General features: G+C 34.7%; 1 protein-coding gene across 5 annotated transcripts in view; it reads left to right on the forward strand.

Annotated features, from left to right (window-relative positions):
- TCERG1 (transcription elongation regulator 1) overlaps positions 1-12,177 on the forward strand; it is a 63,162-nt gene that overhangs the window by 26,027 nt on the left and 24,958 nt on the right. For 3 of the 5 annotated variants that reach the window (XR_003970077.1, XM_030320800.1, XM_030320816.1), the window contains 6 exons: positions 5,179-5,339; positions 6,586-6,642; positions 6,793-6,859; positions 7,960-8,010; positions 9,354-9,489; positions 10,341-10,430. Coding sequence is in view for 4 of the 5 variants with exons in the window: in XM_030320800.1 (XP_030176660.1) it covers positions 5,179-5,339; positions 6,586-6,642; positions 6,793-6,859; positions 7,960-8,010; positions 9,354-9,489; positions 10,341-10,430 (562 nt within the window). In the remaining variant the exon portion in view is untranslated. The remainder of the gene's footprint in view (positions 1-5,178; positions 5,340-6,585; positions 6,643-6,792; positions 6,860-7,959; positions 8,011-9,353; positions 9,490-10,340; positions 10,431-12,177) is intronic. The other 2 variants (XM_030320828.1, XM_030320808.1) reach the window with 1 other exon arrangement.

A 12,177-nucleotide genomic window follows, 5' to 3' on the forward strand; every position in this document is an offset into this window, starting at 1 on the left:
TCTGTTGTATGTCTATAGTTTTTGTGTCCTGCTTTGAGTTATTTTCTCTTCAGTCTCATATATTAGAAAAGAATATGTGAATATGTAAAAACATAGAATATGAACGAATTACAGGAAGTAAAAAATTACAGAATTCCACCTTCACCAAGCCTTCTCATTAATAAAAATTTGATTTCATACAATTTCTGGACCCTTTGCTATGTTGTTTGTATACATGTGTATAGAGTTTTATGTGTGGTGTGCATGCATATTATAGTGTCTTAAAAACAATATATTTTCCATGTTTTTTTTACTAAATATGTCCCAGAAATTTTGCTGTTTTTGTACAAATATATTTGTGATAGCATAATTTTCCATAAATGTATAATTTTTTTTATAAATGGGTGATGTTTGTCTTCCCTCCCCCACCCCTCCAGCATTACAAAAATTGACATTCAGGATATCCTTACACATATCTCTTTGTGAACACTTGCAAGTATTTCTGTTGGGATTGATTTCTAGAAGTGAAGTTGCTGAATCAAGTGATACTCCTCTTTAATAGTTTGGTAGATACTGCTAAGTTGACCTCAGAAAGGTTTTTTGGGGGGACAGGCTGGACTGTGCCAGTTAATATTCCCTGCAATAGCCTACCAGTGTTCTCTCCCTCACACCAGTGTGTAGGGATAGTCTATTTAAATCTTTGGTAACCTTTTAAGAAAAGGAGTCCTATTGGATGTTTCCAGAATACATGGTGTAATTGAGTTTATTTCATGTTCATTGGCTGTCGATAGCTTCTTCACAGTTTTCCTCATCTTTTTTGTGGATTTGTCTTTTTCTTAATGATAGGAGAGAGCTTATTATGTATGCTCTTAACGCCTTTGACTTTTACATACATTACAGCTTCTCCCTATTTGTTCATTTTTGTTTTGCTGTCTTCTCATACATAAATTTTATATTTTGATGAAATCAAATTTATTAATCATCTGTTTACAGCTTCTAGGTCTTTCTTAGGAAGTCCACCTCCCCATATGCAGCTGTGTGTTCCTAGTGCTTTTATAGTCTATCTGAATACATGAAGGATACCTGCTTGTCCAGATGATTTTCCAAGTTTTGTTAGTGAAAGAATGTATTGTCAGAACTTTAATTCCTTAATTAATTATTTTCTATTTCTTATAAAATGGGTAAGTGCTAACTTTAAGCAAAACAAATTACTCACGGGGTGCCTGGCTGGCTCAGTTGGTCTGTGATCTTAGGTTGTAAGTTCAAGCCCCAAGCTGGGTCTAGAGAACACTTAAAAATTTAAAAATCTTAATAAAAAAATAATAAAAAAAAAATTTGAAAAAAAAAAAAGAAAAAAAAATTTAAAAATCTTAAAAAAAGAAAAAACAAATTACTCAGCTGAGCAGAGTATGCCACTTCATTTGGATAATCAAATTTATCTATCTCTTGGTATCTTCGGATGTTGCTCTTCGAAGAACTGTTTTTTAGAGTTAAGCTAAATGTAAAACATGAAGTTTCATATTTCCCTTACTTATGTTGGGATTTTTTTTCCCTGGTATTTCACAGCATTAGTTTATTTCTTTTAAAGTAAGAGCGGTCAAATTTAGTATTTTGTATTCCTTAGGATCAGTAAATTTTAGTTTCTGGTTCTAAGAGTATTTTTAATGTTTCAACAAAAGTTTTTAAAGGTCATGGACTAACTGTAATTTTTTCCATTGCTTACTAAGATTGCATCATACAGATTTAACTTGCAGTTATTTTTACAGTGTCCCACAAAGTGCAGAGTGAGGGCTGCCTGTATTTGCCATGCTTTATCTGTGTTGTAGTGCATGTTGCGTTTTAACTTAGGAAAATTTATCTCTTAATTTTTACTCTCTTCTGCATATACTGAGAGTGGCACAGGTCTACTAATTAATTAGCTTGCTGTTGTGTTTCTGTAAGTTTTTTGTTGTTGCTGTTTCCAGAGCTTTTTTTATGGTGGGATTTTATTATGAAAAAGTTGAAACAGAGAGAAACATTGAATGTTTCTAGAACAGCGAGCACCAAATATTGACCACCTAACTTTTACAGCTAACATCTTATCGTATCTGCTTCATCCCTCAATGCATCTCCAACCATTCTTATTTTTTTCATGGGTTAAAAGTTGCAGAGAGTAGTATACTTCACCCTTAAACATTTTATCTTTCATATTATTAGCACAGGGCAGTTTTTTGACACAATTCTTTGTCCATTATTTTCCCTGTTAATTCTGAAACGTCACTGCACATTTACCGCTAGTACTGTTGGAGCTATATTGGAGCTATATTGGCACACTTTGGTATTTTGAAACCAACATCAATTAGTAAAATAGAATCTCTGTCTTAAAGTAGTTACTACTGTTTATATCAGTTAAATAGTGTTTTAGAAACTGGCATAGAAAATTTAGGATAGGTTTTTTTCCCAGTAAAGTTAAACATCTAACAAGATGGCTTAAGTATCTCAGGATTATTCTTTAAAAAAAATTATTTTTTAAAGATTTTATTTTTAAATAATCTCTACACCCATCACAGGACCTGAACTCACAACCCTGAGAATCAGGAGTCACAAACTCCCCCTACAGAGCCAGCCAGGTGCCCCTTTCAGGGTTAGTCTAATGGAACATAATAACACTTATCTTCCCCTATGCTTTTAAAATTAATTGTAAAGAGAGATCAGAAGTAGAAGCATTTTGTATTCCCTAGGATCAGTGAGCCTTGCTTTTTTTGTTGGATTCCATGACAAAACGTATCTAGTCCATTTCCACAAAAGATTTTGGTTTGGTAGTACATTACACATTTTGTCAGTTTTTTAAAAAAGATTTTATTTTTAAGTAATCTCTTTACACAACATGGGGCTCAAACTTAAACCCCAAAATCAAAAGTTACATTTCTCATTTTTATGTGTGTTAAGTACAATCGTCGAAGTACAATGAGCTGAAATAGTTCAAGTTCATTCCCACAATCAAAAGAAACATTTCTAGTAATCCTGAAAGTTTCCTTGTATCCCTTTGTAGTCCATCCCACCCTCTAATCCCATCCTTAAGTGTCCCTCTGCTTTCTGTTATTTTAGATTACTTTGTATTTTATAGAATATCGTGTCGAGAATCCTGTAGCATATACTTTTTTTGTCTAGCTATTTCTTAAAAATATAACTATATTGAGATAAATCACATCCCTCATTTAAAGTGCATAACTCATTGATTTTAAATATATTCACAGAATTGTGCATCCATCACCATATTCAATTTTAGAACATTTTCATTATTCCCCCCCCCAAAAAAAAAAAATCCCCATGCTCATTAATAGTCAGCTGGAGATGAAGTCTCTTATTTTTTATTCATCTGGGAATATCTTTTCTTGCCCTTGTTCCCAAAGGATGTTTATGTTGTATAGGGAATCCTGGGTTGGCAGTGTTTTTTCCCTCCACCCCAGCACTTTAAGGATGTTGTTTTACTGTATTCTTGTCTCTAGGATATCTGGTAAGAAATCCACGGTCATTGGACTTGTTCCCCTGTTTGTAGTGTGCCATAGTTTTTCTTAGCTACTAGCAAGGATTTTTCTTTATTTTTGATTTTCACCAGGTTGATTATGTTGTTTCTAAGTATGGTTTTCATGAAGTTTATCCTGCTTGGGGTTCGCTGAGCTTCTTTAATATTTGTATCTTTTACCAAATTTGGACTTTTTTTGGGGGGGGGCATTGTGTCTTAAATTTTTTTCTGCCCCAATATCCTTTCCTCCTGGGATCCCAGTGACGTTTACATAAGGCATTTTGACATAGTCACTTTAGTTCCTGAATCTCTGTTGATTCTTTTTACTGCCTTTGTTCTTCTGGTGGGATAATTACTGATCTACTTTCTAGTTCACTGATCATTTCCTCTCATCTCTATGCTAGAGAAATTGAATTTCAATTGTGTATTTTTCTTTTTTTCGTTTTAGTTTTATTTTAATTCCAGTATAGTTAGCCTGCAGTGTTCTGTTAGTTTCAGGTGTACAAAGTAGTGGCTTCAGCACTCGTATACCACACCAGTGCTCATCACAGGTGCACTCCTTTATCTCTATCTCCTGTTTCACCCTTCTCCCCACCCACCGTGTCCCTGGTAACCAGCAGTTTGTTCTCTGTGGTATAAGACTAAGTTTCTTGGCTTGTCTTTTTCCTTTGCTTCATTTCTGTATTTTCTATCTCTATAATTTTTGGGTTTTTTTTTTTTTTTTTTTTTTTTTTTTTTTTTTTTTTACAGTTTCTATTTCAGTAATGAGAACCATGTTTTCATTCAGATTTTTTCTTCATCTCATGAACTCTGGTTATAATTGCTTCTTGAAAGTCTTTGATTATTTCAGCAATAGAGGTTTTGTCTGATAATTTCAACATCTGGATTAACTTGGCTTGGCAGCTGTTGATGAACTTTTAATTATCTGACCATAGAGACCTGGTTTCTACTGGAAGTTTTGCTGTCTTTGCCACTCTGACCATGCTACTGTGTGACTCGGGGCTCTCGGGGCAGAGATTTCAGGGAGGAAAAGTGGGAAATTTATACCCTTGCAGTTGCTGCTGTAAACATTGACTCTCTTCCAAACTTAAATATTTATTTTTTAAAAACTGTACAGAGCCCTTATGTTCTTATTTTTTCTATTTTGTCTGAATTTCTTGTTATAATAGGAACAGTGAACTGTAGTGGGCTATGGTGTCATAGTGCAGTCAGTACTTTCTTATTTTTTGTATTAGATATAATGAGATATTAAAGATTTCATAGCAGATTGCATTTGAGTATGTAAAATTCTGATTTGGTAAGAAATATATAGAAGAACTATGTAATAGATACTGTGCTGTGGTCTGTTCTTTAGCTTTAGAACTGCTTGATAGCATTCTTGTTTGTTGCCATTGAACTCATCTTTTGTGGTAGGTAAAAATGCAGCACTCTCAGATTGAGTGAGCCAGACCAAGTTACTAATTATATGAATTACTTTGCTTTTCCTGGTTTTATCCACTAATGTGTTGAGCTGCTGTTCTTAACCTTTGCCAGTCAGCTCTCTCCTTTAAAAGTCGTGTTTGGCTAACTCCTGCTGTCTGGAGGTGTCCCCACCACCACCACCACCACCTCTCCTTTAGCAGGATGACAGTAAGAGACCTATCTGTCAAATATGTTCCATAACCTGAGAAACTGATATTTGAATCAATTCGTAGGTGTGTTGTTTGGACTGGTGATGAGCGGGTCTTCTTTTATAATCCTACCACCCGTCTCTCTATGTGGGACCGACCTGATGATCTGATTGGAAGGGCGGATGTTGACAAAATTATTCAGGAGCCACCTCATAAAAAAGGAATGGAAGAAGTAAAGAAACTAAGTAAGTTTTCAATTAGGAATTTGTCCTCTAATTTTAACATTCTTTTAATATTTTTATAGAAAATATGAGGCCACTTAGGAAAGCTTGCTGTTTTCAAGGAATATAACAAATTTGAGAAATGGGAAATAGTCCACGATGCTAGTTTGAGTTCAGTAACAGAGTTATTAAAAAAAAATAGAGAATTTGGACAGTTTTTTTTGTAAGATATTTGTATGTGTGTTTTTTTAATTGCCTCATCAAGATTTTTAGTCCAAGATAATGTTGGCTTTGCTAAGGTTTGCTATTTGCTTATTAATAATACTAAAACATTTCTCAGGTTCTTTTAGCACCTTTTGTAACTAGTAATATTTTTTGAAATAAAATTATACAGAGTATTTTTAAAATACTGGTTGTTAAACTTTTGTAAAGTACAAAATTTGGTAAACTATGAAAGCTTAGTCTTTTGTTTATTTGTTTACTTATTTGGAGAGAGAGCAAGCAAACAGGGTCAGGGTAGAGGTAGAGGGAGAGAAAATCTTAAGCAGGTCGACGTGGTGCTCCATATTGGCCAAGAGATCAGGACTGAGCTGAGATCAAGAGTCAGACGCTTAACTGACTTAAACCACCCAGGCACCCCAAAGCTTAGTCTTTTAAAGTAATTGAAACTTAGGGAAGGCAAGCCTTATTTCTGACAATATAAAGACAAACCTTTTTAAGAGATTATCTCTTAAGGTACCTCATGTTCAGGCAGCATTTCAATGTATATAATGAACACCAATATTTATACATGATTTTGATTGCATATTTTTTATTGGTAATTTGCCTTCATTTTGATAGGATTGTTTTTATAGAGCCCCCCTTCATCAAATGTAGAAGCATAAATGAATCACTAATACTTCCAATGAAATAAATTCTCATCCATGTTATTTATAATAATTGAGAAGTCTTCATGGATTGTGTATATTTGGTGCTACATTTTTTGCTTAGGAGTCACTTTCAAATCAGTGAAATTTTCCCTGTCTGTTGCTAGAGACACTAGGCATTAGTTTTTCCCATGTGTCATGAATAAACATTTCAAAGTGAATTAGAAATTTAATACAAAGGGAAGATTAATTTAAGAAGTATAGAATTGTGTTTTGTTTAATGTTTTATAGAGGAGAGAATATTATGGGATGGATACGTTATGGAAATGGTGACTTTTTAAAAGAAAAGATTGTGTAATATGTGCATGTAACTTCATAATAATAACTGATAACGTTTTTGCCAGGGCACCCGACCCCGACAATGCTGTCCATCCAAAAATGGCAATTCTCTATGAGTGCAAGTGAGTGAACTATAAATGGTACCTACTTTTTCATACTATTAAAGCAAGTGTTCTGGTAGTGGGTAGCAGAAGGATGAGTACTTAAGTATTTCAATTGTTGCTTGCTTATTTTTATATTCTGACAAGGTTTAATTAAATTTGATCTTACAGTTAAAGAAGAACAGGAATTAATGGAAGAACTTAATGAAGATGAACCTGTTAAAGCCAAAAAACGGAAGTAAGTAATACTTATAGTTTATGTAATTCAGGCAGATTTTAGCTATTAATTAAGTCACAGTCAGTTTGTGGATGTGACAACTAATATGTATGTTGTTAGGAGACCGAAGTCATGATTGCTCTCTAAGGCCTGATATTAGAAAGCTTTGCTTTAGAGTGTAGAAATGGTGTCCTTACTGTTGCTAGATTTGCAGAATATTTGATTATTTAAGTGTATATTATGAAGCCAAGTGACATTTTAGGAATTAGTTGATAAATTATTTTCAGATATTCATTAAGCTGGAATTTTATAAAAAATGAACTTCCTCCTTTAGTGTAGACCCTAACAGACACCATTTCAGAAAGTTCATAGTTATAGATACACAGACTTCCTTCTTTTTTTTATATACTGGTCACCTAGCTCTTCCTTGAGTCTGTGGTTATTAATACCTGGTGTAGAGGGAACCTGTGAGCTTAGAACGAGCTTTGAGAGAAAGAGACTGCCATAAGTGGGAGCATTAGATTGGCCAGTGCTCTGTAGTTGGGTGAAATAGGAATGTTACTAATTAAGGGGGATCACTAATTAGGTGGGGGGTAGATGGTATTTGGCTGTGGCGGGAGGGGGGTGAGGAATGGGACCATTATTTAGCAGCAAAACGGAAAGTTTGAAGACATTACTAGGAACTGGATGATCCATAGTCCTTATCTGAAAAGGACAGATTGAATGCAGCCAAATTATGGCAAGGAAATCAGTGAGACAAACCCTCAGAAGGGTGGTTCTTTTTAAAAAATCATTAGTGACAATATTAAAGACATTAAGATGTTAAAGAGAGTCACTCATAATCAACCAAAGTAACACAGCTATTTTCATTTTTGCAGTTGACTTTTTAGTTCTTGACCAAATATGTAAATACTTTTATTAGTTGTAATCAACTGACTTTGTGTGCTTTAAAAAAAAAAATTAGAATAAGACATTTGTTTTCTTAATTATTATAAATGACTGTATTCATTCTGTTTATGTAACCATAATTTTGGATGTTCCTACAATGTTAAACTTTTAGGTTGTTTTTAATTGTTTGTTCTTATAGACAACTCTGTAAGGTTTTTAACTGCTTTTATCAGGAGAATGTCAAAGAAGTCCTTTATGTGGATTGCCCGAGCTTCTCTATTTAGGTACAAAGTTAAAAGCCTATTTTTCCTGGCTTAGTTTTTCTTTCTTTCTTTTATTGAGATAGATAGTGATAGTTTGTATTGTGACATTTTCATTTAGTATAATTCTGTAAAGGTTATTTGTTTTCATTAGTTATATTTCTTGGATGTCTTTTAATTCTTTATTTAAATAGTTCTTAAATAAATTATTATAAGAGGGTATATTGTTTGGCAAATTACTTTTACCTGTTTGTTTTGTGCATATCTTAGGTCACAGACTATCTCGCTAAGTTCCTGCAGGTCACGGACTATGTCTTCTATTTCTTTTGATTCATTCCCTAAATTGCTAATTACCTCTCCCTTAACCATATTTGCGGGTTAGCCATTTAAATCTCTTGGGCTACCTTCACTTCCCTATATAGCATGCTTTTGAAATTTGTGATGTTTTGTTTTTCCCAATTCCCTTAAGTTTGTGTAGGGAGTATGTACCAATTTTATTTTGATACTTAGCAGATCATATTTAAGCAGGAAGATCTGCTCAGACACACCCAAATATTACTGAATTATTTTCTCTTTTGGATTATTCATATGAATGGGCCTTCTTCATAGTGCAGATGTTTGAGAGGTGACTCAATTTCATGTTTACAATCTCACTTGAGTACCATACAGCAACAGGGTTGTCCTTAGCCCTGAGGTGCATTTTTGGAGGAAAAAGAAGTAGTTTAGTCATTGATGAACAGTTCTAATTCCATCTAACTACTCCTGGGCCTATGTTGCTCTCTGGGACCTGTCCTTCAACTTAAATCTCAACTTACCACCCAGAAAGTGAGTAAAAAAGATGTCAGGTAGGTAAGGTATATATCTCACATAACCACTTGGCCAAGTTTGCAGATATTTGCATTTTATTTTCAAAATATATATTTGAGATTACTAAGACTTATACCAGTTTTTATTAGATAAAAATATTTTACGGATCTATAATGTAAAACATTCTGGAAAATACTATTTTTCCTATATCATTTCAAGAACTAAAAATTATGTTTTGTGCTGTTTGTTTCTAACACATAGAGTTTTATTGCAATGTTAGTTTTTTTTGTTTGTGTTTGAAAGTAAGGTAGTTCATTTTGTGTATCAGACAGAGAGACAGCACAATATAGCCATTGTAACATCATTAGAAGCTCATGTAACTTTATTATAATGAAAGTTGCCTATCCCTTAGAGTTCATTTGAAACCCTCAATATAATTTTTTTTTGCCAAAAATATGCTGCTCAGTAGTGAGTCTTGAATATTCCATTGATTTAAAGATTTTAGTAAGATTCCTTGTTAATATTTTGTCAGTTGATGCCTTATATTTTATTTTTTATAGGAGAGACGATAATAAAGACATTGATTCAGAGAAAGAAGCTGCCATGGAAGCTGAAATTAAAGCTGCCCGAGAAAGGGCCATTGTCCCTCTGGAGGCCCGAATGAAGCAGTTCAAGGACATGCTGCTAGAGAGAGGGGTCAGAAAACAATCTTTGGGGGAGATATTTCTGTTTTGTATAAGTAATATAAATATGTCTTGCTAAAAGGTCAAATCTAAGGTTAGTGCTCATGTTTGGGGGGGGAGGTAAGGGAAGCCTATCAAATTACTGTACTCTCTCAAGCAGCCTTTTTCTTGGCTCATCATATCATGTTTGACTAAATGCCTTTTTACTGTCCTTTTAAATACAAATAACAATGTTATTTGTTGGGTCAAATGTTGACCCAACATTTGTTGGGTCATTAAATTTTGGTGAGTAATATAAGATGAGTATTAACAGAGTATTAACATTACAGAGTGGCGGACGACATGGGATAGGTAAGGTATATGTAATTTTTCTTTTAATACTTTCAGAATGGCTTTTGGTTAAAGGAGAACTGGTACTTTATGATATTATTAATAGAGCTTAATTGAGAGGGGTTTTGACGTTTTGGTTATGTTCACAGATTCATTTGAATAAGTTTAACTGTTCAGTTTAAAATTGCAACATTGTTCACAAGATTGGAGCAAGCATGGGAAATCAAAATGCAAATCTTCAAGGCTTTTTCTGATGTACTGATTTTTAAAATGTCACACAGTAGTGGTTATTTTAATGAGTAATTAGGTGTGTGTTATTTCTATATAATACAGAAATGTTCAGAGCCAATTAGTGTGGAAATTTGCCATTGCTAGCCTCCCACTGCTTGTCATTTATTAGTGATGGAAACTTCAGTATGGTTTTTACTATGCCTCCTTTTTAAGCAGATGTCCTGTAGATTTCAAGGAAAATTATATGACCTTTATGTTTTTAGAGCCAACTTAATTATGAGGCAATACATTTTTATTTTAAAGGTGTCTGCTTTTTCAACGTGGGAGAAGGAGTTGCACAAGATAGTTTTTGATCCTCGGTACTTACTTCTCAATCCTAAAGAGAGAAAACAGGTAAAAGGAAAATAACATTATTTAAAAAATGTATATCCCTTAACAGCATAATTTAAAAACGTAAGGAATAAAATGCCATCCTTTCCCCCCACACACACGCAGTACTCAAAACGCATAGTCTCATATCTTAGAACACATTTACCCTCTCTGTGGGCATTTCTGCCTCAGAAATACTTGCATATTTTTGCCTTTATTATGGACGTGGGTATTGCTTCATGAGTATCCTGTCCTTGTGCCTCATAATATGCTGATGTTGTATCAGGGAGTTTTCAAAATTCATTTTAAATGCGTTTATTAATTTACTTTTTACTGGGCAAATGTTGCAGATTTATAGTAGAAAAATAGCAATATACAGATGAGTAGAAAGGCAGAAGAAACACCTACAATCCTACCCGACTGATTGGACCATGACTGGACCCTGGTCTTGTAGCCTTCCTGTTTGTGCCAGTATATATGCATGAGTGTGTGTGGTAGGTAGACAACACTCAGAGACCTGTTTACATTTAAGCACACAAGTCTATATCTAAGCACCATCTGTTAGAATGTCTTTTCATCATAAGCTTAAAGAATTGATGGACACTTCAGGGTCTCTGCTCATTTAGTGTCAAAATGAATTAGACTTGCCATGTTATTGAGTGCCATTATTCCTGTGATGATTCAGCAATACATATCCTCTCACAGTGATTGCTTCGTCCTCTAAATCCTTGCACACTTCCAACTTACATAGTTTCTGAATTACCTGGACCACCCTGACACTGAGCTCTGTAGAATGGTGAGTATGTTGAACTGCTTGCTAGAGGGCTATTGAGCTACGACAAGATTTCATTTGGTAGTCTATTCTTGATTTGTAATTTAATAGTTGGCGTAATTTTCTGCACTGTTTGTGCCATTATGCATGTAGGTCTCATCACAAACTTTTTATAAAGAGAGGAAATTTACACCGTGCCAGACATGTATTTTAGTCTGCGTAATAGAAAAGCATGACTTTCCAAAGATACTTGCATCTGCATTTCAAACACAGTAGGGTGTGTGTGTGTGTGTGTTTTAAACTGTGTGTAATTGTCTCTATCAAAAAGTATAGGGGCGCCTGGGTGGTGCAGTCGGTTGAGCGTCTGACTTCAGCCAGGTCACGATCTCGCGGTCCGTGAGTTCGAGCCCTGCGTCAGGCTCTGGGCTGATGGCTCAGAGCCTGGAGCCTGTTTCTGATTCTGTGTCTCCCTCTCTCTCTGCCCCTCCCCCGTTCATGCTCTGTCTCTCTCTGTCCCAAAAATAAATAAACGTTGAAAAAAAAAATTTAAAAAAAAGTATAAATCATCCTTGATTCCTTCTCCCCTCTGTGCATTTCAAGTCTGTCAGCAAAATCTACCTCCAAAAGCTTGTAAATACAACTTACTCACCATTTCCCCCACTAACACTGTAGTTCAGGGCACCGTTACCATTTCTCAGCATCTGTGTAGCCCCTGACTGACCTCTTTGCTTCCTTCCGTTCTTGCTTTTTGGAGTCAAGTTCTTTTTCCACATAGCAGCCAGACAAATTTTACATTTAAGAGGCAAATTAAGGCACTGTTACTGTTCCCTTGCTCAGAAAATGTACATTGCTTACCATTTCATTTAGGATAAAACTGGAATTCTTTATCATGGCTTGTAAGATTATACTTACACTCTTATCTGCATAGTTCTTGAAGGTCTTGTCTTAGATTCATTCATTCTGGCCACAGTTCCTTTGTTGTGCTTTGAACAACCTGGG

Source organism: Lynx canadensis, chromosome A1 (genome assembly GCF_007474595.2).
Source record: "Lynx canadensis isolate LIC74 chromosome A1, mLynCan4.pri.v2, whole genome shotgun sequence".
Classification (NCBI taxonomy): Eukaryota; Metazoa; Chordata; class Mammalia; order Carnivora; family Felidae; genus Lynx; species Lynx canadensis.